This window comes from Equus przewalskii, chromosome 3 (assembly GCF_037783145.1).
Source record: "Equus przewalskii isolate Varuska chromosome 3, EquPr2, whole genome shotgun sequence".
NCBI lineage: Eukaryota > Metazoa > Chordata > Mammalia > Perissodactyla > Equidae > Equus > Equus przewalskii.
In genome coordinates this window covers 9,940,406-9,965,036 of record NC_091833.1, presented here as the reverse complement: position 1 = coordinate 9,965,036, position 24,631 = coordinate 9,940,406, and the positions used below count along the sequence as shown (strand labels likewise).

At 56.2% G+C, this 24,631-nt stretch overlaps 2 protein-coding genes across 9 annotated transcripts; one reads left to right on the top strand and one right to left on the bottom strand.

The window, feature by feature from the left end:
• Positions 1-1,665: 1,665 nt before the first annotated feature.
• Positions 1,666-17,383, bottom strand: USB1 (U6 snRNA biogenesis phosphodiesterase 1). Of its 5 annotated transcripts, none has more exons than XR_011537940.1 (7): positions 17,137-17,383; positions 16,108-16,274; positions 14,334-14,517; positions 7,519-7,572; positions 5,078-5,183; positions 3,750-3,941; positions 1,666-2,755 (listed from the first exon to the last, which is right to left on the bottom strand). XR_011537940.1 is itself a non-coding variant. In XM_070611999.1 (7 exons), exons 1-7 carry the CDS (start codon positions 17,232-17,234, stop codon positions 2,651-2,653), a joined length of 798 nt encoding a protein of 265 aa, XP_070468100.1. In that variant the 5' UTR covers positions 17,235-17,383; the 3' UTR covers positions 1,666-2,650. The 5 variants fall into 5 exon arrangements, 4 of the variants coding, with proteins under 4 accessions (XP_070468100.1, XP_070468102.1, XP_070468101.1 ...); XM_070611999.1 differs by having other exon boundaries at positions 3,750-3,833; XM_070612001.1 differs by lacking the exon at positions 3,750-3,941.
• Positions 17,384-17,390: 7 nt separating this feature from the next.
• Positions 17,391-24,185, top strand: ZNF319 (zinc finger protein 319). Of its 4 annotated transcripts, none has more exons than XM_070611997.1 (4): positions 17,391-17,709; positions 19,086-19,174; positions 20,309-22,300; positions 22,538-24,185. In XM_070611997.1, exons 3-4 carry the CDS (start codon positions 20,564-20,566, stop codon positions 22,550-22,552), a joined length of 1,752 nt encoding a protein of 583 aa, XP_070468098.1. In that variant the 5' UTR covers positions 17,391-17,709; positions 19,086-19,174; positions 20,309-20,563; the 3' UTR covers positions 22,553-24,185. The 4 variants fall into 4 exon arrangements, with proteins under 4 accessions (XP_070468098.1, XP_070468097.1, XP_070468099.1 ...); XM_070611996.1 differs by lacking the exon at positions 17,391-17,709 and adding an exon at positions 17,891-18,305; XM_070611998.1 differs by lacking the exons at positions 17,391-17,709; positions 19,086-19,174 and adding an exon at positions 17,994-18,305.
• Positions 24,186-24,631: the final 446 nt, after the last annotated feature.

The window sequence follows — 24,631 nt, the reverse complement described above, 5'->3', positions numbered from 1 at the left end:
GCCGAGGTAATTTCCCTCTTCCTTGGAAACAAAGCTGGGGTGGTCTGGAGAGGCGTGTGGAGAGAGCCAAATGCCAGGTGGACACGAGCCAAGCGGGCTGGGAGATGATCCTTCCCCTCGCCTGCAGGGAACATCTGAGGACACCAGGGCCAGATGTGTTGATTTTGCACTCTCCGTGGTGTGATAAAACCCCCATCGAGAGCATTTCTTTATTCCTCGCCAGCCTGCCTAGGGGTGGACCCCAGCCTGCTCTGCTCTTGCCTTCTGTCTCCAGGCACATCTCCTCTTATGGAAGAGCCCCAGCTGCATCTGCACTGTCAGCGGAGCGCTCTCGCTCGGGAACGCGCTCCTCTCCAGCAGCATGCTCGCTCAATGTCTGGGCACCCGCCAAGCCCCTGCCGCCCAGCCTCCCCGGCCTGCCGACCCCTCCCCCCAGTGAATCTCCTACTTCCTTCCTCCATCACCACCTTCCATTCTCCACTGAAGAGCTGGTTATTGATCTTGGCCCATTCCTCAAAGTCGCTGCACTCTAATTCCTTCCGTGCCACATCCTCCCCCAGGGGACCGGCCGGGCCAGTCCTCCTGGGTTTGTTCATGGTGGTGCTCCATTACACGTGGGCCCCCTCTCAGGAAGAGCCAGTCCCAAGATGCGGCTTGGTGTCTCTGATAAGGACAATATGGTGGTCTGTGCCCACAGAACCTGCTTTGCTGGAGGCTGGCCTCCATCCTGAAATTGGAACCCGCAGGGAATTGGGTGGCCTTGTTTGTACTTCCCAGTCTGAGGAGCAGAGTGGGGATGGGGATTCTTCTCCGCCCCCTGCCCGTCCCCCCATCACCCAGTTGTGAGCATCCAGAAGGCCCCATGAGTCTGATTCACCCAACTGCCCCAGTTCAGGGCCTGGCACAGAGCGGGTGTCGGTAAGTGCTGGCTGCACAGTGGGTTTGCTGTGTTCCTTGTGTGCCAGGAAGCCTGGCTTCTTCTCTCTAGCGTGACCTCAAAAGCCAGAAGAACCGACTGACCAGTCAGAGTGGGTTCTGCAGATCAATGCAGGGGGGCTGGGGAACAAGGCACAGAACGTGAGCTCCCAGGTCTGTCAGAGCAGTGATTGGGAGCTCGCCTCAGGAAGCAGAGGTGTGGGGGGCAGAGTGGGGCCAGAGCCACAGTCTGGGCTGGAGCAGGGGCAGGTGCAGGCCTCGCAGGCGGGGTGGAGGTTAGGGCAGACCCAGGGCCTTACCTCTGAGTTCTCAAGTGACCCCAGGCAAGTCATTTTCACCTGTTCTTCTGTAAAAGTGGAATAATCATTCCTAGCCAGTTTACTTTTCAGGGGCTATTGGGAGGAACAGGTGACAGGGGCCTGACAGGCCTTTGAAAGTCCGAGAGCCGTGTCAGGTCTGAACGTCTGTGCTTACACTGATGAGAAATGCGGGTGGCGACCCCTTGCCACGTGCCCAGCCTTGGGCCAGATGTGCTATGTCGACCTCTCTGGTGTGCAGGCCTGGCCGGCTGCGTGAGCCACCCTCATTTCACTCAGGCATCATTAACGCCTCTCAAGGCCACCTTACAAGTCATAACAGGGACTCCTAAGCGTCCCTTAGGCTGTGAAGCACACTGGACAAGGTGGGGATGGAGGAATCTCAGCTTTTCACCTAGTTGAACAGAAGCAGTTCAAAACAAAATTCACCATTTTTATTTGAACATAATTTAAAGCTATAACATAAAAATATCTCTTCATCCACCACCAGGAATCCGGATAGCATCTGGAGAGGGCTGGTCCTTTGCTCTGGTGTGGGCTTGATGAAAAATAAAAATCCTGTGCAACCCCAGTCCTTCCTCCGCCTCCCATTAGGATGCCCACCAGCCACAGCAGGCAGCTGGAGGCAGCGGACAGAGAACTCTGACTGGAGAAGGCGCCTCCCGGCCGCTCTGGGAAAGCCGATGGGAAGCCAGAGGTCACAGAGAGTTGGAGGCCTGGCGTAAAGCCCTGAGCCAGGCCAAAACGAAACATCTGCTCGTCTCCCCAGGCACCTGGCTGGGGGCGAGTGGGAGGAAGGAACGGAGAAAACTGAGGCTGAACCACAAATTAGCACCCTGTACCTTGGCCCTGAAATGGCCTCTGCTTGCATAGGAGGGGGTGAAACTAAAAATAAATAAATAGAAGCGACAGGCTTCAAGGAAGGATGGTGACAGGCCCACCGAAGCACCCTAGGGCCTGGCTTGAGCAGGGATGAGCCAGGGCATGATGGTTTTAGAAACCCTGGTCTGAGGCCAATGGCGTCAAAATGCGAGCAGCTGAAGGGGGGTGCGGGGAGGGGCCGTTTGTTGGAGGGACTACAGTGGGGATTCTGGCCGAGTCTGGGTGGGCTCACCGGGTGACCCCTAGTTTTTTTTTGCATAACCACCACAGACCTAGAACTAGGAGGCCCAGGCTGCCCTCTACTGGTGATTTCTGGAAATGACCACAACACAGTGGGACGGGACCTGCCACCTAAAAGGCGGAGGAGAGAACCAGCCCCCAGGGACAACCAGGAGTGGCTGGGCCTGCGGCCCAGCTCCCAGTGGGAGGCGGGGAGCATCCCCATCGATCTGAGCAGGCTCCTCTATCTCTGCCTGGCCTGCAGAGGGGCCTGGGACAAGGAGGGCCTCTGGTGCTCACTTCAGAGGCATCGAGAAGAACTTGTTCCCAGACTTGCAGCGGACCTGCCCGGCGCGCACGCGCAGCAGGATCTCGGAGTCTTCAAACTCATCCACAATCGCCTGAAACCAGCAGCGGGAGAGGACAGTCACATTAATGGGAATCAGGGACCCAGAGGGCACTGCCGGGGGAGACCGAGGCCCATGCAGGCTCCAGACTCTGAGCCTGGTTCTCTCGTCTTATCAGCTCTGCAGTCTTGGGAGGTGGGGCCTTTCATCCCCACTTTGCAGATGAGGAAATGGATGCTCAGAGACCTGGATGACAGAACTCAACAAAACCAGGACCGGACCCTGGGTCTGCTGGAGCCCCAAACCAGAACTCCTTGCCACCGCCAGCGTGATCAGGCCACAGCCGAGGTGGCTGTTTGGTGAGGGCCCCTGGGCCTGATCCCGCCTGCACATGTTTTGTTTGGCTTACAAAATGTTTTTTTTAAAAATACATATTAGCTGCCAACCTTTGAAAATAGGGAGGTTACATGCTAAAATCTGCATTTCTGGCTTCTCTTGAAAGAGAAGTGCTAGCAACACCAGGTCCACATTCCTGCAGGGCAACCCTCCCCATGGTCTCCTCCCCTAGAGGCGGGGAGTCAGCGAGGGTGGATGTTCTCACACCTGGCATGCCTCGCTCATTCCCAACACCAGCCAGGCCCCTGTGGGCACGCAAGCCTTTGACTTCTGGGCAAGAGGCTAGGACTTCTGGGGAGGCCTGCAGCGTCCTCCCAGACCAGTGCTCTAGGGCAGCGCTTCTCAGATTTTAACGTGCACACAGATCCCTCGAGACCTTGCCAAAATGCAAGTCTGATTTCTTAGGTGTGGGTTGGGGCCAAAGAGTCTGTATTGCTGACAAGATCCCAGGTGATGCTGAGGCTGCTGGTCTGGGACTGCGCTTCCAGGAGCCAGCTTAGGAGCTGGGGTCTCCCGCCACCTCCGTGATTTCCCAGGGATTCAGGTTTGCATGCCTAATCCTCAGGGCCATCAGCCCCCCTCCCACTCCCCACCATCTAGCCCATCACTCCTGGAGGTCAGCACCCTCTGGGCTCCCGCACTGGGAATTCACCTGTAGCTCCCGCAGGCACTGCCCCTCCAGCTGGAGCCGCGCATCGCCCACACACCAGGCCAGGCTGATGTGGAATGAAGGGTCCTGCGGAGGGACAGCAGGGAGGCAGGGGCTCACCTGGACGCCAAGGCAGGTCAGACGTCACAGCAGGTCTCGGACAGAGTTGTCGTGGTAGCCCTGCTGGATCCTGGCCTGCCCCGGGGGAGACCAGAGTGTCGACCTACTAGTCAACTGCTCAGCTTCAGTACTGATCCCAAGCATCCTCCACAGATAGATAACATTGCCGTGGGTTGGTCCTTGCTATGGACTGAATTGTGTTCCCCCCCAAATTTGTATGCTTAACCTTAACCCCCACTGTGATGGCATTTGGAGACGGGCCTGGGGAGGTGAGTTAGTTTCAGACGAGGTTGTGAAGGCGGGGCCCTCGGGATTCGTGCCCACGTAAGAGACAGCAGAGGGCTTGCCTCCTGTTTCTCCCGTGTGAGGACCAGCAAGAACACGGCTGTCTACACGCCAGGCAGAGTCCTCCCTGCCACTGGCCATGACGGCACCTTGACCTTGGATTTCTAGGCTCCAGAACGGTGAGAAGGTAAATTTCTGTTGTGTGGGCCCCCAGGCTGTGGCGCATGGTGTGCAGCGTGAGCTGGCTAAGACAGCCCTTCTCAGAGGCTCTTCTTTACATGTCGCAGAGTCATTAAATCTGGGACGTGGAAGCGAACCCAGGCTCCGACTCTATTTTCTGATCTAAAGCGTTTCAATAGATGACATACTTTCTAAGATGAAATGAACAAAACCCCCAATGTCTAAAGTTATGAAGAAACGGTAAATTATTTCTATCCAAATTCATGCTTATATACCTCAGCATGATTTTAAAAGAATATATTGAAACCAATGGCCCTTTAAAGCCTTGACACTGAGCTTGGAGTTCAAGTACCCCTGGAGGGCACGGGCCAAGGCGTGGGAAGGTGTGTGGAGCTGCAACTCTTCCCAGAGTGTTTTTAGTTTTTACTAAAAAACACTTGGGAAAGCGTCTTCTTAAAAAGTATACAAATAAACACAGATACATTATGGAGTAGAAGGCATAAATCTCATGCATATTTTAGATATAACAAAAGATTTCTAAGACATGGGGGACTTTGGGTGGGCCGCATCTGACCACACCCCAGACCCCTCCTCTCTGCAGGGGTGTGTGTCCCCTGCAGGCTGGCACTGGGGACATGGGAAAGTTCTGGAGGGCTCTTCAGTTTCCTCTCACAGGGGCTTCTTGAAGGCTGGTTTTATTCCCCTTACAGATGGGCCCATGGGGAAGACAAAGCCCTGTTCATTACCTGGTAGAAGGTGGGGAGGTCGAATTCCTCCATGACTCTGTCCACCTCAGAGACCAGGTCCAGGAACTGGGCGTGCCCTGAGGTGACCTCGAGCCCAACAAAGGTCCTGTGGGGAGACAGAAGTGGAGACAAGAGGGCATGAGGTGCAGCCTCTGAGAACATAAACCACGCGTGCTGGGGCAGAGGCTGCGACAGACAGACAGACAGCGCACAGGCCTGGGCCGTCGGCTCTATGCCTGTCTTGGGGTCAGATCATTTTCCTGCTCTCTGAGCTGCTCTTTCAATCCTCCTCTCCTCCGTCTGTGAACCTTCCTTCCCTGAGTCCAACCACACGGCTCTCCTCCCTCCCAGGGTCTAATAACCCTCGTGGGCACGCCTTCAGCTGCCAGCGCCAGGTCTACAGGCCCCGAAGCCTCTGCACCACGCTCTCCATCCTCCCTCCTGAGTCGCGACCCTTTCTCGAGGACTTTGCTCTCTGGCACCAGCTACCGTCCCGTCAGCACTCAGACATGCCCTCTCATCCTTAAAAACCCTCCCTTGAGCCCACAGCTTCAGCCAGCCCCCATCCCACGCTCAGTAAACCTGCTTTTCAGGGGATTTGTCTACCTTCACTCTAATTCCTCACCTCCCATCTTCAACCCACTTCGCCGGGAACTCCTCTCATAAAGTTGCCAACGAGCTCCATGTTATAGAATCTGAAGAACACGTCTCTGTCCTCATCTTGGCTGCTCAGCAGCATCTGATATTGCTGACTCCTCCCCCTGGAAACCTTCTCTCTTGGCTTCCAAGACACTACACGGTCCTGGTGTGACCCCACCTCTGGCCTCCCTGTCAGTGTCCTCTGCACTCTCTTCTTTCCAACCTCTAAATGCCCACGGGCTGCAGGCCTCAATCCTCAGCCCTCTCCGGCAGGCTGATCTCACGCAGCCTTGCTTTAGATATCACACGGGCCGATGGATCCCAAATTTCTGTCTCCAGTTGGCATCTCTCCTGTATACCCAATTGCATATGTGACATTTCCACCCAGGGGTCTAACAGGCAGCACGGCCTAACATACAAAGCAGAACTTTTGATTTTTACCCCACTGGTGTTTCCCATATGGAAAATGGGGCCATGATTTACCCAGTTGTTCAAACCCCAAACCCAGGGATTTCTCTGATTCTTCCTATTACTTTTCACACAGATCCAACCCATTGGTTATTCCAGGTGATTCTACCTCCAGTATGTTACGAATGTGTCCACTTTTTGGCTCTTCCACTGCCATCACCCAAATCCACCACTGGTTCCCCAGCTGGATGGTGACACCTGCCTCCTCTCTGCTCTCCCTGTGTCCACCCTTGCTCCCTTACAACTTGCCTCCAATCAGTAGCCAGAGACACAGACGCAATCTAGCCAGACTGACATTTACAAACATCAGTCAGATCACATCCCTCCTCTGTTCACATCCCTCCAGTGGCCTCCATGACACTGAACATCCAAACTCTTTCCCTTGACCTTGAAGGCCCTGCATGAGCTAACCCTGCCCAGCTCATCTCCTGCTGCTCTCCCACGTGCTCCCCGGGTCCCACTTTGCTGGCCTCCTTGAACACGCCTAGCTCCTCCTGCCTCAGAGGCACTTGGTTGGCTGTGTCCTCTGCTTGAAGGCTCTTGTGGCACCTGTTCCCAAGCCTGGTTCCTTCCCATCCTCAGGGAAGGGCACCAGCAAATGCCACCTCCCTGGTGCCCTCCTTGGCCACGTGCTCCTGACTCTCCCTCATATCACACCAGTTACTAATGATCTCATTTACTTATATTATCTGTCTCCCCAGCAGAATGGAAGATCCCCAAGAGCAGGCACTGTGTGGAGCTTTTCCTGCTGAATCTGCAGTGTACAGCAAGTGCCTGGCTCAAGCAGGCGCTTAATAAATCTGTGCCTCGTAGAATGAACGAATGAGTGAGCCCTCCTTTCAGAGGTGCTAAGAGAAGAAGGCAGCCCAGTGAGTGGATCAGACAGGGAGGCTCACTTTGGAGCCTTGATAATAACAATTCCTGCTTATATTCATGTAATACTTTACTACTTTTCAAAACCTGTTTGGCTCACTTGAGCCCCACAGCTGCCCAACGGTGGAGGTACCAAGGGCAGGCGTGTGACGGCGTGGAAACGGAAGGTCACAGAGGTGAAGAGATGAGCTAAACCTTAAATCGGGGACAGAGCCGGGCAGGAACCCAGGTTTTCTTTCTGTCTCAGGTTTTTTTCTCTATACCAAGATGTTTTTCTCTACTCTGCCCCTCCCCCCCACGCTCCCCTAGTTATTTTTCTTAATGAAAGGTTCAGATTTGGGAACTGCTGCCTTTGTTGTCATAGAGTTGGTTAAAACACAAACAAACAAAAAACTGAGACAGACAATCATTATTCTAAAGAATCTTCTGGAAGCAATTGGGGGCAGAGCTGGGAAACCCACCTGGTTTTCTCTTGATTGGTATAAATCTTTACCTGGTTGGCAGTAAAGCAGAATCTGAAACTCAGAAGAAGACAGACCACATTTTAGGAAGAATAATAAAGGAAAAAAAAATCAGAAAAAATAATTTATATTAAAAAAAAGTACTTTGAAAATATAGCTAACTTGCTTCACACTTAGGATTGTCACCCTATTATACAGGTGGTAAACTGAAGCCTAAAATGTTAGAGCTGGACAAGGCCTTAAATAATTACCCAGTCCAAGTAACAAATAGCTTCATGTGGATGCTAGCAAGAATTTTAGTTTATTAATAGCAGCTCGTTCCAATAAACAATTGAGACTATCTCAACTTTACTGATGGGACCTGAGAAAGTCTTATTCATCAAGTTGGTGATAATAGATCATTTAAGGGCCAATTTGTTCCTAGCAGGTTAAAAAAAGACAATTCCGATCTAGCCTGAGCAATGACAATGACATTTCCTGTGTGCCAGGGCTGAGCTGAGGGCTGTGTGCACATCAGCTCGGGGGGTCCTCACACAACTCTGTGGTCAGGCACTATGATTGTGCCCATTTCACAGACAAGCAAACTGAAGCTCGGCGAGGCTGAATTTGGTGAGCCCCGATTTGAACCTCAGTCTGCTGATTCCAAAGCCCTTGCTCTCACCTGTGATGGTTTAGTGAGGGGATGTGGTCTCTGTTGATGTGAAAGTGGGGCAGAAACAGCCACCCATCCACCACTCCGATCAGTTACACAGGGACCATCAGGTTCAGCCAGCTACGTGAGGGCTATTATGGTGGGAAAGGCCAAGAGGAAGTCATCAGAACCGCCTCTAACCAGGAGAATAGGAAACCACACGCAATCCCACATCCCTGGAGGGACAGCAGGGACCCGTGCCACCATGAAGGACTTGAAGCATGCAGTGGTGGCGGTGCCCACATCTCCATTCAGCTCTGTGTAGGCTGTGCAGAAGACAGATGTGTCTCGGACAATGACAGTGGATTTTCATAAACTGGACCAGGTGGTGACTCCAATTCCAGCTGCTGTTCCACATGTGTTTTCATTGCTTGAGCATATTAACACATCCCCTGGTACCTAGTATGCGGCTGTTGATCTGGCAAATATATTTTTCTCCACCCCTGTCCATAAGGCCCAGAAGCAGTCTGCTTTCAGCCGGCAAGGCCAGCAATACACTTTCATTGCCTGAGCTCAGGATGCACCATCTCTCCAGCCCTAGGCCATAATTTATCACCTTTCGCTTCCACAAGAGATTGCACTGGTCCATTACATTGATGATACTATGCCGACTGGACCTAGTGAACAGGAAGTAGGAACTACTCTAGACTCATTGGTAAGACATTTGCGTGCCACACAGTGGGAAATAAATCCAGCAAAAATTCAAGGGCCTTCCACCTCAGTGAAATTTCTAGGGGTCCAATGGAGTAGGGCATGTCGAACTATCCCTGCCAAGATGAAGGAGAAGTTCTTGCATCTGGCCTCTCCTACGACCAAGAAAAAAGCACAACACCCAGTGGGCCTCCTTGGACCATGGAGGCAATGTACTCCTCACTTAGTGTGTTACTCTGGCCCGTTTGCCGAGTGACCTGAAGAGCCCCCGGTTTTGAGTGGGGCCCAGAACCAGAGAAGGCTCTGCAACAACAGGTTCCTGGCTGCTGTGCGAGCCGCTCTGACACTGGGACACACAATCCACTAGATCCGACGGTGCCTGACGTGGCCAACAGGGATGCTGTCTGGGGCCTTTGTCAGGGCCCCGTGGGTGAACTGCAGTGTGGACCTTCAGGAGTTTGAAGACCCCGCTATCATCCACAGATCACTACTCTCCTTCTGAGAAACAGCTCTGGGCCTGCTACTGGGCCTTAGTAGAGACTGAATGCCTGACCATGGGCCACCAAGTTACCATGTGACCTCAGCTGCCCGTCATGAGCTGGGTTTCATCTCTCCCACCGAGTCATAAGTGGGCATTGCAGAGCAGCATTCCATCGTCAAATGGATACAGTACACACAACCAGGCCTGAGCAGGCTCCGAGGCACAAGTAAGTTACGTGAAGAAGTGGCCCAAATGCCCGTGGTCCCCACCCCTCCTACCCTGTCTTCTCTCTCGCGGCCTGCACCTGTGGGCTCGTGGGGAGTTCCCTACAATCGGTTGACAGAGGAAGACAAGACTTGGGCCTGGCTGGCAGACGGTTCTGCACGACGTGCAGGCACCCCTGAGGGTGGAGCTGCGGCACTCTGCCCCTCTCCGGGACATCCCTGGAGGACAGCGGTGAAGGGACATCCTCCCCGGGGGCAGAACTTTGGGCAGGGCGTCTGGCTGTTCATTTTCCCGGGAAGGAGAAATGGCCACATGTATGACTGTACACTGACTCATGGGCTGCGGCCGGTGGCTGAGCTGGACGCTCAGCGACGTGGAAGGAATATGACTGGAAAGTTGGTGGCAAAGAGGTCTGGGGAAGAAGTATATAGACTGACCTCTCTGAATAGGCAAAGAACGTGAAGATATTTGTGTCCCATGTGACTGCTCACCAAAGGGCGACCTGAGGGAGGAGGATTTTAATACTCAAGTGGATGGGGCGACCCAGCCTGTGGCTACCAGTCAGCCTCCTTGCTCAGCCACCCGTCATTGCCCAGCGGGCTCATGAACTAAGTGGACATGGGGACAGGCATGGAGGTTCCATCTGGGCTCAGCAACATGGATTTCCACTCACCAAGGCCAACCTGGCTATGGCCACCACCGAGTGCCCAATCTGCTGGCAGCAGAGACCAACACTGAGCTCCTGATACGGCACCATGCCCCGGGGCGACCGGCCAGCTCCCTGTGACAGGTTGATTACACTGGGCCACTTCCATCACAGAAGGGGCAGTGCTTCCTTCGTACTGGAATGGACACTTACTCTGGATACAGATTTGCCTTCCCTGCATGCAGTGCTTCTGCCCAAACTACCACCCACGGACTTACAGAATGTCTCATCCACCATCATGGTACTGCACACAGCATTGCTTCTGATCAAGGGACTCACTTCACAGCAAAAGAAGTGCCACAGTGGCCCACGCCCATGCGGTTCTCTGGTCTCACCACGCTCCCCACCATCCTGAAGCGGGTGGCTTCATAGAGCAGTGAAACAACCTTCTGAAGACTCACTTACAGTGCCAGCCAGGTAGCCATACCTTGCAGGGCCGGGGCAAGATTCTCCAGAAGGCGGTATATGCTCTGAATCAGCAAGCAACAAATGGTGCTGTTTCCCCCAGAGCCAGGATTCACGGGCCCAGGAATCAAGGAGTGGAAATGGGAGTGGCACCACTATCACCCTAGTGACCCATTAGCAGAATTTTTGCTTCCTGTTCCCACAACTTTATGCTCTGGTGGCCCAGAGGTCTTGGCTCCAGAGGGAGAAATGCTTCCACCAGGAGACATAATGGTCCCACTGAACAGGAACTTAAGACTCCAGCTGGGTACTTTGGGCTCCTCAGGCCCCGAATCAACAGACGAGGGAACTGTGGTGTTGGCTGGGGTCACTGATCCTGACTATCAAGGAGAAACTGGACTCCTCCACAATGGAGGTAAGGAAGAGACGTCTGGAATACAGGAGATCCTGCAGGGCGTCTCTTAGTGTTACCATGGCCCGTGATTAAGGTCAATGGAAAACTACAACCACCCCATCCAGGCAGGACTAGTAATGGGCCAGACCCTTTAGGAATGAAGGTTTGGGTCATTCTCCCAGGGAAAGAACCACAACCAGCTGAGGTGCCTGCTGAAGGCAAATGGAAGACACACTAGGGAGCAGGAGAAGGTGGTTACACACCAGCTACAACCACGTGACGGGTTTCAGAACCGAGGACTCTAACTGTCATGGTATTTCCCCCTTATTTTGTGATGAACACGTTTGTGTGTATACATACATATATTAAGCAAATAACTATTTTCTTACTTCTCTTATTCCCTTATCGTGTAACATAAAAGGTACTGACTTTACCTCAGTATCGAAGTCCTGTTTATTTTACGTCATAGTATGCAAGTTACGCGATATCAGGAGAGCAAACATTATGCAGGAGCTCTCCCCCCACTGCTGGGGAAGGATGAGTGCGTTTTCAGATGGACACAGCATGGTTGTGTCCCGTCAGGTAGAAGTGTTATGGTCTTAACTTGGAAACAAGCCTGGTTTAAGGAGATGCATGTAAGTGTCAAGTTGACAAGGGACGGACTCGTGACGGGTGATCTTATGTGTCCACTGGATGGGGCTAAGGGACGCCCACACAGCTGGTAGAGCATCACCTCCAGGTGTGTGAGGGAGTTTGGGGAAAGATTAGCGTTTGAATTGAGGACCTGAGTGAGGCAGAGGGCCCTCCCCAGTGTGGGCGGGTGTCATCCAATCCCCAAGGGCCGGAATAGAAGAAAGGCGAGGAAGGGGGCGTTCCCTCTCTGCTTGGGATGAGGCATCCCTCCTCTCCTGCCCTCCGACATCGCTGCTCCTGGGTCTCAGGCCTCCAGGCTCATGTCAGGACTTACACCATCAGCCCCCGATTTGCAGGACTTTGTAATCGGATGGACTGAGTTACACCGCCTGCTTTCCTGGTTCTCCAGCTTGCAGAGGGGAGATAGCGGACTTCCCGGCCTCCCAGAACCACATGACCCAATTCCTATAATAAACCTCCTCTTAGATACCTCCATGCAGATCTTATTGGTTTGTTCCTCCGGACAACCCTAATACATCAACCAACAACCCTTCTGGTATCTTGTACTGGAGGGCTGTCTCCCACATTGTGCTGGTGGAGTGGTCCCCACCCCGCTACCCCAGGGGGCGTACCTGACCCAGGCCTGGCCAATCAGAGCACAGCATTCCCTCCATCGCAGCAAGAGAACCAAACGTGCACTGCCCGCTCGTGGTCATCTCAGGCTCAACCAGACAAACTTGAAGAGGCCACCTGGCCCAGCTTCGTTCAGGACGCAGGGCAGGAAACACTGTGCACCCTCAGGACAGCATCAGGGGAGCCAACCCAGCGGTCCAGGTGCTGTTCTCTGGTCCCCAAGTGAGCAAGAGAACAAGCTACATCCATGCCAATATCTCTTGTCATGGCCCTTGGGAAAAATTTCCAGAGTTCCCAGCAAGGGACTCGCCCAGTTCAAGGACCACTGTATGCAGAGAGCCCAGAGCTGAGCTTCCCGCCAAGGACTTAGTCCACCCATAGTCTTCCCAGCCCAGATGCGGGGTGCCAGTAAGTCATTTTACCATAAGTGATGTGGCCCACAAACACAGCTTTATCCAGGGGACAGAGCCAGAAGCAGGCTAAGTGAAGCATGCTCATGTAGAGAAGGGAAAGGGTCTCGTTAACTCCACTCACAAAGGGACAGCATGTTAGCCAAGTCGGACCAATCAAGGTCATTCCCGAGACTTTTGCTGAAGCTCTTAGAAAAAAGGGCTGCCTGTCCAGGATGGTAGACCAGCAGCCTGGAGAGGCTGGCAGCCTCCTTTGCCTTTGTGAGAATGAAGCCAACGCAGAGAGGGGCAGAGCCGAGAGGCGGTGAGAGTCGGGTGCCATCTGACATCGTCTGGTCACCCCAATCCACACATGCATGAAGCCAGCGCCCCCTCTGAACTCTGTAGTTACACCAGCCTGGAAGGCCTCTCAGTTTAAAGGACTCGAGGCTGGATTTCTGGCACCTGAGATCAAGAGAAGCCAGACGAATGGACATATGGCTCAATAAACTGGGTAATGACAATGAAAAAAGGGGCGGGGGCTGGATTAGGCGGGGAGATGAGTTTCAGTCCTGATTCTCTGGCTAATTGGCTGAATTGGAGCAAATCCTTTCCTCCGCTGGCCCTCAGAAGGGGTTAAACTAAATGGGCAGTTCTCCAGTCAGGCAGAGGAGTTCCACGGAATTCCTCCTGAGGCCTTCTGAACTCTGGGGGAGGGGCTCTGGCTAGAAGACTCTGTTTTTCTCTCTCTTACACATCTACACATCTGGGCTTTTGTGTACACCTCATCTGAAGACAGGGCTCTGCAGACAAAACCAGGGTGAGAAGACCACCACGTTGATGGCTTCTTAGGCTCCTAGAACCAACATTCAGAGGCCCCAGAGCAGGATTTCTGGGCTCCCTCTTGCCTGCTCAGTCACTCAACAAACATGCCTTTGATGCCTGAAGTGGGGAAAGCACCTGGAGAAAAGATGTGGGCTAATTCAAGAAGCACACCCCTGGGCCTGCAGGAACTTGGGCTCCAAAGGGGGAGACAGACGTGGGAATGACCGGATAGGAGGACGGAGCGAAATGCGCTCCAGGGGCGTAAACAACCACAGGACCGGATGTTCCCTGGGACTGAGGGACTCTGGGGGAGATGCCCACCGGGAAAGCCTCAGTGAAGGAGCAGGGCTTTGATCTGGCCAAGTCTAGGAGGAAAAGCCTTTCTGGTAGGAAGAAGAGGAATGAGAACAGTTAAGGAAAAAAAGCCCTCAGCTGGCAGACAAAACCAGAAGCAAGGTCCTGTTCTGATCTCTCGCCATGTGCCACTCTGAGGGCATGCATGATGTCACCTCACTCCCAAGTCCCCTCTGAGGCAGCCACCACCGCTCCCATGACCCACACACAAGAGAAGGCCTCGGGGGCCTCCAGAGGTCATGTGGCGTGCCCAAGGTCACCCAGGACGTGCAGCCGGCAGCCCCGGGAGCTCCGTGTTCTATCCTCCAGGTTTGGCCTGCTTGCTGGGTAACACGTCCCCCACCTACATCCCCACAGTACCTCAGGACGGGAGGAGGAGCCTTGCAGGGGAGGGAGAGGAGGGGCCGAGGGACGCACTTGGGACTCACCTCTGGAAGGAGGCCACACGGTCTTTCAGAGCCTGCACGAAGGGGAGGATCCAGTGATGGCGCAGAACCACGCTCTGGGACAGGCTGACGTGGAATGCCTCCATCCTCACCAGCCGGGGCACGTACGTCTGGGCGTGGGGCAGCAACGCGTCAAGGAGTTCCAGGAAGTCCTCCCCGGCTTCATCTGGAGTGGGAGAGCGGGGACGGTGGGCTGCTCCCTCAGCCAGGGTGGCACGGCTGATTCGGGAAGCCCAGAGGCAAAGGCCTTATTCACTCTGGGTCTTATGAGAAAATTACTTTGACAGAAGCCTATATCTATACATTGTAATAATATTTTAATAGGTATTTCTGATTACAGAAGTAACACACCCACGCTCACTGTAAAGAATTCAAGTAAAAAGGAAATGCAAAGGAGAAAGCAGGGGCCCCTGAAACCCCACCACCTAGAGCAGTGGGCTCCACACCACTGTGATCACACAGGCCCTTAGGAAAACAAGCTGGCACACATACCTGCAATAAACGTGGATTTATTTATAAATACAAATGCGTGCTACTCTGTAAAGTTACGTGTGTTATAAAACGCATGCTCTTAAGAACAGAAATTTAAGAAGATGAGATAAAAAGAAATACACAAAAAAGTTCTAGTACTTTCTTCCTAATGGATAATCCTGACATATCCTCCAGGGCACACGTACCCCACTTTCAAGACTACCATCCTACAGACAAAGACCGTCAGAAAGCCTTGTCTCAGTGCATATACTAATGTATATATTCAAACTTCTGCCGCTGGCTGTCTTCATCTAACACTACCTGTTGCACACCCTTGCTCTCAGGACAGAGTTGTCAAGCCCATGATTACAGCCCCACAGTAACCCACAGCCAGAAACAGTGTATTTCTTTAATCAGTCTCCTATTAGACATTTAAAATCTCCTGATAGACACTTAGAATGCTCCTACTTTTTCACAAAAACAAAGAACACTACAATGCCAACCATTGTATGTTCACATATTTATTTTTTTATCAAACATGTGACTAGAGCTGCATGGTTAACAGTCTGCTCACAGCTGGTGAGTTACTCAATTTGTCCCAAAGTCCTGGTAAACAGGCAGTATAGAGAATCATTCCCAATCTGTGGATGGGGATATGGAGGTGCCAAGAGTATACTCAATCTAGTATGAACTAATAAGAGCCACCACTTACTTTGTATATTGTGCTAAGAACTTGACATAGATTAGCTGATTTAATCTTCACAGAAGTCACAGGAGATAGTATTACTACTATCCCCATTTTAGAGATGAGGAAACTGAGGCTCTGAGATGTCCAGTAAGTTAGTAAAGGGCACCCAGAGCAGTGGGGTGGTGGAACCAGCTCTGACACTGAAGTCTGGACATTGCCTGCTTGCCACTCACTCATTAGGGCTGGGTGGGACTTGAACCCCGCTGGGACCTCTTAGAAATGAAGTGTCAGCTGTAGCTGCATTCCGGGATGGCCCTGACACTCTGCCCAAGACCCTCCCTTGGTCACCTCCTCACGAGCAGGAAGAACATTATACTCAGGGTTAACAAAAAATATTTCAGGCAGTGAATTTAAACTGCAACCAAGTTTACAGAAAAATTCCCCAATTCTTGACACTCTTTCTCCGTCTTCTGAGTCCACCTCTTTCCCACCACTAGCGTGAGAGGTCTCTGGCTTCTTCCTCCTGGTTGGGGCCAGCTTCCTTCCCTCACAAGGCACCTATCAGTCTCAGCCACCTGCCTTTCACACGTCACTCACATGGTACGTAGACGTGAGTGGCCCAGTTGCCCCGCTCGTGGGGGAAGGTGCGCACCCGGCCCCCATGTTTTGCACTGTCATCCTCAGGCCCCTCCTCCGTGCCCGGGAACATGTGCAGCACGCTGTCGGGTACTGGCAACCTCTGGCTGGGAAGGGGGCTCTGTCCACTGCAAGAGAAAAAAAGAAAATGAGAACATTTATCCTCCCAGCATTCTCTACCTCTGTACATACCACAAAAGTTGTAACCTCTTATCCAGGTGACTGTGTGTATATTTCCCACCAGGTGCTGTAAGCAGCTTCTAGATAAGTACAAAGCTCTTTCCCCAGTATTGTCTCATCGCGGTCTCCCAACAGCTGGAGGAGCCAGACTTTGCAGGGAGGTGGTCCCCACGGGAAACAACTGGGCAGGCAGCCATGTATGGTTCAGAGGTCACACTCCCCAACCGGACAAGCCTGAGCTGGAGTGGCACTTCCTAACTCTGTGGTCTCAGGCAAGTCAGGTGCCCTTTCTGGGCCTCAGTTTCCTCACCTGTAAAGTGTACCCTACCTGATGGAGCTACTGTGAGATAACGGCGATTCTGCTGGAAAAGCACTCAGCAAGCGCCAGGCCCGGCACTGAGGAACCCGAGCGCCATAAAGTAAGAGCCCTGGATCATTGTGTACACTGTTGAGTCGCGAGCCTGGCGCAGAGGGAGGGCTCAAGGAATATTTACTGCATGAATGAAAACACTCTCCAAGTGAGTAAACAGACCTGGGGTGGGACAGCGGTGCGCGCCAGGCGATGGAGTGGGCCAGCGGCGGAGGCTGGACCCGAACCCACGTTTCCTGCTTCCTGACCTTGGCCTAGCCAGGTGGGGGCACTCGGGGGCTCTGTCCGGGGCTGGCTGTGCTCCGGATCTTCCTTTCCCCCGGTGCCCCTTTTCCTTCCTTCGCGAGCCGCCCTGCACCCCCGCCCACCCCGACGCTCGGCTCCCCTCGGGGTCTCGCGCGCACCCGCCCCCTCCCCAGAAAGCCTTCCTCGCTCCTCACCGATGGCGGCCTCCAACCCCCGGCCGGGCGCAGGCCTCGGTCTCGGCCTCATCCTCCGAGCCGCTGCTGCTGTAGCCCACCAGGGGCGCCGCACTCATGGGGCCTCCTCCGCGACCACAGGACCTGTCCGCCAGCACCCGCGCCCGGAATTCCGCGGAGCCGGAAGTGCCCTCCCGGGGGCGGGGCCAGGATTAGCTCCGCCTCGGGGCGGGGCCTGGAGGGGCGGGGCCCGGCGGGACAGCGGAGAAGGCTCTACCCACCGAAGCACGCTGCCTGCTCGCTCGCTGCGCTTTGCCCGCCGCCTGCAGCCTCCCGGAAAACCCCAGCCTCGTGTGCCCATTTCACAGATCGCTCGGGCCCTGCCCTCTCTGTCCGCTGCTCGCTCTGCAGCCACCCGGTTCCAGGCCTCCCAGCCACGGACGGTCCCGGGGTCAGCGGTCAGCGCGCTAGACCCCGCCGAGATCCCTGCCCTCGCGGACAGGATCGCAAGTCCCGGAGACCCCACTTCAAGCTGGTCCAAAGTCTGACTCCGGGGGCCCCTCCCCTAAGAGCAAGCTGAGGAGTCAGAGGCGGGTCAGTTCCAGATCAGAGGGTGTAGGAGGCCCCTCTTTTCAGGTGCAGGGGTCAGGCGGGGGCCAGGCCCCGGGAGCCCCCTCCCCTGAGGCCCGCAGGGTAGTCGGAGGCGGAGCGCCCTCCCTGGGTCGGCGCAGGCGTGCGGGCCGGGCAACCGGAGAGCCGCCCCGCGCGCCCGGCTGTCCGACCCGGCCCGGCCGCGGGGTCCCCGGCAGGGGGCGGCCTCGCTCCGCGCCGCCCGCTCCTCCCGCAGCCGCCGCCGCCCCGGCTGCCGCTCCTCCCCCGGCCCCGCCTCCCTGGCCCCCGCGCCGCCCGCCTGTCCGCCGGTCTCTGCAAGGCCATCGGTCTGTCCGCCCGCCCTCCCGGCGCTCCTCCGCCCCGGCCCCGCTATCCCGGCCGCGCACGTCGCTTCCTCGGTTCCGGCCGCCGCTAGCCCGTCCCCCGCCCCCGGGCCGGCCGCCGCCGCTACGCGAGGCCGGGGATTGGCAGCGCGCGTAGGCCGCGCCGCCGCCGATGGAGCCGGAATAAAGGGGCGGCAGAGAGAGCAGCCGGTCGCCGCTCGCCCCGCGCCCGACCCCGCGGGCGGCCTGGAGCAGGTGAGCGGCGGGGCGCCCGGGGCCGCGGCTGGGGGCCACTCCCGCGCCCGCCGCACCCCTTCTCCAGCCGGCCCGGCCGCCCCCCTCCGGGCGACCCGGTGGCCTCCCGAGCTCCTGGGCGGCCCAGGCCAGCCTCGACGCGCAGCCGCTCCCGGGCCCAGCCCGCGGCCCCGGGGCCTTTCCCGGGCCCAGTCGCCCGCGGGGCCGGCGCTCGGCCGCAGCGGCCAGGCCATTCCCGGCGCGGGCTGACAGGAGGCCGCCCAGCTGGGCCGGCGGGCAGTGCCGGCGGGAGGTGACCAGCTTTCATTCGGTTTCCCGGGGAGGAGGAATGGCTGGGGTGGGGCGCAGGTGGGGGCCTCCCCTTGCCTCCCGTACCCTAGTCTCTCCTCCTCTCCTGGCTGCACCTTCCTGGAGGGGGGCCGGGGTGGGCCGTGGAACTGGGGGCCCAGGGCCCAGGACCTTGAGTCTGGCAGCCGTTCATGCCGGAAAAAAACAGTTGGGTTGCCGCAGCCGGACCTAGACCGCACTCAGAGTAGCTCCGCTTGCCTCGTTCCTGGGGAGGCTTCAGTACCTGCTTGCTCATGCAACCTGCTGCCTCCACCCATAGCCGCGGCTCCTTTCCTTCTTCCCTTCCCAGAAGATGCTGAGGATGACAGCTGTTCGCCTGACTCGTAACGTTTCCTTGGCAGAACAGTTAGAGGCCAGGCTGGCCTGCGAAGGCATCCCCTTCCTTCTCCTCTTTCCCTCAGGAGAAAACTTAGAAACTTTTCAATGTTACAGGCAGAGGAGCCCGGAACCTGAAAGCGGGTTGCATCTGATTCTGAAAGTTCCTCCCTCTCACTGTCATTACCTTATGCTGCCACAAAGTGGTGAGTTAGAGATTTGCCTGGGCCGGGTGGTCCTTACGTTCCATTGATTACCCAGAATGTTAGAGACTTGGAGCAAGGGAGCAGGGTTGTCTCCGGAAAGGGGATGAGGAGAAAGGCTCTGTGGTTAGCATGCTACTTCCCACATTGCAGAGGCAAACTCGTAATTGCTTACATTTTCCTGCAGGCCTCGGCACTGTCAGATTCAGAGGCCTGAGGACTTTTTTTTGATGCTCGGGGAGATACCTAGAGTGGGGAAGTTCTGCTGTGTAAACATTGAGGCTGGGTGGGTCTGGGGACCTATGGTCTAAACTCCATCCTGTGTTGGCTCAGGTCCCTGCAAGGCCATCCAGCCTGTTGTGGAGAGAGAACAGGTGCACGGTCAGGGAGGAGTGCCTGGGGGGTAGTTGAGAGGGATGTGGGCCAGCCCCTCACAGGAAAAGGTTGTTTGAGATGGTCCTCGGTTCCATGTAGTTGTTTTCAATGTTGACTGATTGAGGCTGTTTGCTGTTGGGCCCTCAGATGTGGGAGGGCTAGCCTCTTAGACCTGGCAGGCTGTACTCCTGAGGAATGATGTCCTGGGTTAAGATTCAGGGCAGCAGTGGGAGAGGAGCTGGCAGGCCCCAGGGAGGCCTCAAGCAGAGGCTCTCTGCTTTAATCTGTCTTCTATATTGGGCTTCCAAGTGAGAATTTATTTGCAAAAAAAAGTTATGCCGCTAAAATTATTGTTTTGGACACCATGGCCCTAACTGGTCGGTCTTCCCCTCCTTCTTGCCTTGGAGCATGAGCAGAATCGGTGATTTCTTTGTATTGTGAGCAGATCACCCCAGCCTCTCACCTGTGAGACAGCTGACTAAAGGGGGTTGGCAGTAAGCTGGGACGCTGGGGTGCCCTGGCCCAGGGATGGGGAACTGAGGGGGCGTGAGGGTAGAGACAGCACCATGCGCTTTCCTGGAGGGGCTGAGCTGCCAGCAGACTTCGTCAGTGTGTGAAGACAGCAGATCTCCAGCCCTGAGCCTCTCTCCCTTCCCTGATGTGGTTTATGGCAATGTGGTGCATGCAGGCAGCGTAGGGAGAGGGCCCAGGGAACAGCTGTGTGTCCCTGCTTCACGCTCACGATTTCTCTCTTCTCTACAGAACCAGTCCTCAGGGAAGGCAGAGGCTCCCTGGCATTGCTGGCACCCTGCCTCGAAGAACCCCCCCGTCCTGTAGGCAGAGCCTTGTAGTCCGTCTTGGTTAATGACTTGCGCCGTCTGACCAGTCCCTCTTCTGTGCCTTGTCTGAGGTCCTTCTCCATACCTGATCCTGGGCAACTTCTCTCTCTGGGTTGGGTCACCTTAAGCAGGGAAACTGAAGCCATTACTCTCCAAACCCTGTTTCATCTTCCCAAGCATGTCGGAAAGCTGGCAGCAGCCGCCACAGACGCAGCCGCAGCAGCCTCAGCCGCCACAGCCTCAGCACCACGCAGAGCCACCACCGGCCCTGGCCGAGCACACACTGCCCCCGGGCACAGCTGAGAACCCGCTGGGCTGTGCGGTCTATGGCATCCTCCTGCAGCCCGACCCGGGCCTGCAGCCCCCCCAGCACGCGCCCCTGCAGGCAGCAGGCGAGCCGGGCCCGAAGTGTGGTGTGTGTGGTCACGACCTGGCACACCTGTCCAGCCCGCATGAGCACCAGTGCCTGGCAGGCCACGACCGCTCATTCCAGTGCACGCAGTGTCTCAAGATCTTCCACCAGGCCACTGACCTGCTGGAGCACCAGTGCGTGCAGGCCGAACAGAAGCCTTTTGTCTGTGGGGTCTGCAAGATGGGCTTCTCGCTGCTCACCTCGCTGGCGCAGCACCACAGCGCGCACAGTGGCACCGGTGGCCTCGTGAAATGTTCCATCTGTGAGAAGACCTACAAGCCCGCCGAGGCGGCTGAGCCAGCGGCCACTGCTGCCCCCTCGCTGCCCCAAGCTGCCCCTCCACCTGCAGTCGCTCCTGCTGAACAGGCCGACAAACCCTACAGCTGCCCCATCTGCCAGAAGCCCTTCAAGCACCTGTCGGAGCTCTCGCGGCACGAGCGGATCCACACCGGGGAGAAGCCATACAAGTGCACGCTGTGTGACAAGAGCTTCAGCCAGTCCTCGCACCTGGTACACCACAAGCGCACGCACAGCTCGGAGCGGCCCTACAAGTGCGCGGTCTGCGAGAAGACCTTCAAGCACCGCTCCCACCTGGTGCGCCACATGTACGCGCACTCGGGCGAGCACCACCTGTTCCGCTGCAACGTGTGCGAGTTGCACTTCAAGGAGTCGTCAGAGCTGCTGCAGCACCCGTGCACGCCCAGCGGGGAGCGGCCCTTCCGCTGTGGGGAGTGCCAGAAGGCCTTCAAGCGGCCGTCGGACCTGCGGCAGCACGAGCGCACGCACAGCGCCGAGCGGCCCTTCAAGTGCGACCTGTGCCCCATGGGCTTCAAGCAGCAGTACGCGCTCATGCGGCACCGGCGCACGCACAAGACCGAGGAGCCCTTCAAGTGCGGCCTGTGCGAGAAGGGCTTCGGGCAGCCCAGCCACCTGCTCTACCACCAGCACGTGCACTCCCTCGAGACCCTCTTCAAGTGCCCCGTGTGCCAGAAGGGCTTCGACCAGTCGGCCGAGCTGCTGCGGCACAAGTGCCTGCCGGGCGCGGCCGAGCGGCCCTTCAAGTGCCCGGTGTGCAACAAGGCCTACAAGCGGGCGTCGGCGCTGCAGAAGCACCAGCTGGCGCACTGCTCCGCGGCCGAGAAGCCGCTGCGCTGCACGCTGTGCGAGCGCCGCTTCTTCTCGTCCTCGGAGTTCGTGCAGCACCGCTGCGACCCAGCCCGCGAGAAGCCCCTCAAGTGCCCGGACTGCGAGAAGCGCTTTAAGTACGCGTCAGACCTGCAGCGGCACCGGCGGGTGCACACGGGCGAGAAGCCCTACAAGTGCCCCAACTGTGACAAGGCCTTCAAGCAGCGGGAGCATCTCAACAAGCACCAGGGGGTGCACGCCCGGGAGCAGCAGTTCAAGTGTGTGTGGTGTGGTGAGCGCTTCCTGGACGTGGCCCTGCTGCAGGAGCACAGCGCGCAGCATAGCGCGGCCGCTGCAGCTGCCGAGGGCGCCTACCAGGTAGCCGCCTGCCTGCCCTGAGTCCCGCCATGGCCCCCACCAGGCCCAGCCCAGCCCAGCCTCCTCACACCCAGCCCTCCATCCAGCTGGGTGTTCTCAGGCCCAGGGCAGGAGGATGAAAGGGCACGGGGCAGGTGGAGGGTGTGGGTGCCTGGCACTCCTGGTACCGGCCTGGAGGTGGGGGGAGTCTGGTTGCTGTGACTGGTCCTGATTCCACAAACCTCTTTTCCATTACAGGATTCGCTTTCTTGAGAGCCGTCAGCCTCCCTTGTCTCAGGGGGCCTGGAGCCAGGCTGGAAGTCAAGTGGCCTCTCTCTGCCCCCAGGAGGGGGTGGTACCAGCCTAAGCTTCCCCAGCCTTGCCTAATTAGAAACCAGATAGGTTAGGAAAGAGGATGGTCATGGTGGGGCCTGGGAGAAGGGCTGGACCCCAGAGGTGGGCTGGATGTAGGGCATCCCCCTTCGAGTTGCTGTTTGAGTAAGAAGGCCAGCTTTGTGATGTGGTCCTGGGGACCAGGAGGGCAGACTGTGGGCCACAGGCCTCGCTGCTCCAGCCGGGGGCGATGCTTTCTCTGTTTCTGACAGGTGAGGCGTATAGGAGGGCTGTACATCCATGGGCTGGATCTGCCTGGAGAGCTGTTGGCCCAGCCGGAGGAAGGAGACAGAGAGGTTCTCCTGTGACCACTCAGCCAGAGAGTGTGGTCCACAGGGAGAGGAGGAGAGGCGGCCTTTGCACTGAGTCGAATCTCGCTGCTTGGGAAGGGCCCCTCTGCCTGTGCAGCAGGTGCCCACCTAGCTCTGGTCGGGAATGTGCTGTCAGCCAGATAGAACTGCTGATGTGAAAGAAGGAGATTGTTAGACCACCTGGTGCCTGGGAGGAAGCAGGGCCGAGCCCGTGATCTTCCCAGTGGATGCGAACACGTGTCCTCCCACTTGAATTGTGTGAACCAAAGCGTCAAGGGCATGGCCCCAGTCAGTTTGCCTCAGCCCTACTTCAGGGCCAAGGCCAGGCCTGGGTAGCGAGGGGCTGGGGGAGGTGACAGGACTCTGGGAATGGCATCTGACTGCACAGTGCCCTCCCAGCCCATGGGAACCCTCCCCCATCAGTCTGGCTGCTGGCCTGGACCCCAGGGGGCTTGCGCTGCCAAGATGCTCTGTACAGCATCCAGCTACGTCCAAGGCCAGAGCATTCTCCCTTGGGTCTTCCTAGGGTCCCCCTGGGTCTCTGGCTGCCCAGAGGGCTTGTGCAGCCAAGGATGTCCAGGGCTTAGGGAGCAGGCAGGGAAAGAGGGTTGTTAAGGAAACCAGTAGGTAGCTGCAATCGACTGATCTCACTGGACGGCAGGGGCCCTCAGGAAGCCCAGAGGACCTTTATTATCAAAGAGATGATTTTGAACCCAGCTGTGCCCCTGCCATCTCCCAGCCCCCTCCCCTGGTCGTGGGTCTTAAAAGATGACTTTGATCAGTGCACGCACCCAGGGCCCAGAGGAGCAGGAGACCCGCCTGGTCCCACTCTCAGCTAAGTCTAAACAGCCCACGTGGGCCGCCTCTGTCTGCCTGGGTCCCCTTCCTGTGCCTGCAGAGAGGGGCTGGGGCTCCCCTGGGTGCTGGCTCTCAGTCACAATGCCTCAAAAGACGGGGAACCCAGGCTGACAACAGTCTCAACGGCTAATTTTTTCCTTTCATTTTGCTTTCTAAAAGCAGTTGTTATACTATTCATAACATTGTATAGTTTAATTTCATGTCATTTTGGATCTTCTATAAAAATGTGAGAATCTGGATTTTTAAAAAGAATGACTCCATTTTAGATAGCCCCTTTTGATGTTAATATATAGTGAGTCCAATGTATGCTTTAGAAGTAAAGACATTGACCATCACAGACCCAAGCCCTGCTTGTTCTGGTCATTCTTTGACGGGGCAATGATGGGACGTGAGAGGGAGAGAGGTGTGCAGGCCAGGGGGCAGGCTTGGCACTGGGACACAAGGCTAGGTCCCAATCCTGAGTTTTGAATGTCCTGGTTGTGTGACTCTGGGCAAGTCACTAACCTCTCTAGGTCTCAGTTGCCTCATCTATAAAATGGGGAGGTAAGCCCTTGTCTTGCTTAGTTGTTGTGAGAATTAAGTGCCATCCTGTATGGAGGCCCTGGTGGGGAAGCTGTGAAGATGCTGACATTCCCAACTGTGGGCAGGACACCTGGGGCCTTGGGAATGGGCCCGTAGCCGCTTGACCTCATTGGGCTTTAACCACCGCCCCTGCAAAGGGAGCTGGGCCATGAGGGACAGTGGCTCATGGATGGTCAGAAGCCAGGGACTGGGCCTGGTAAGCATAAGA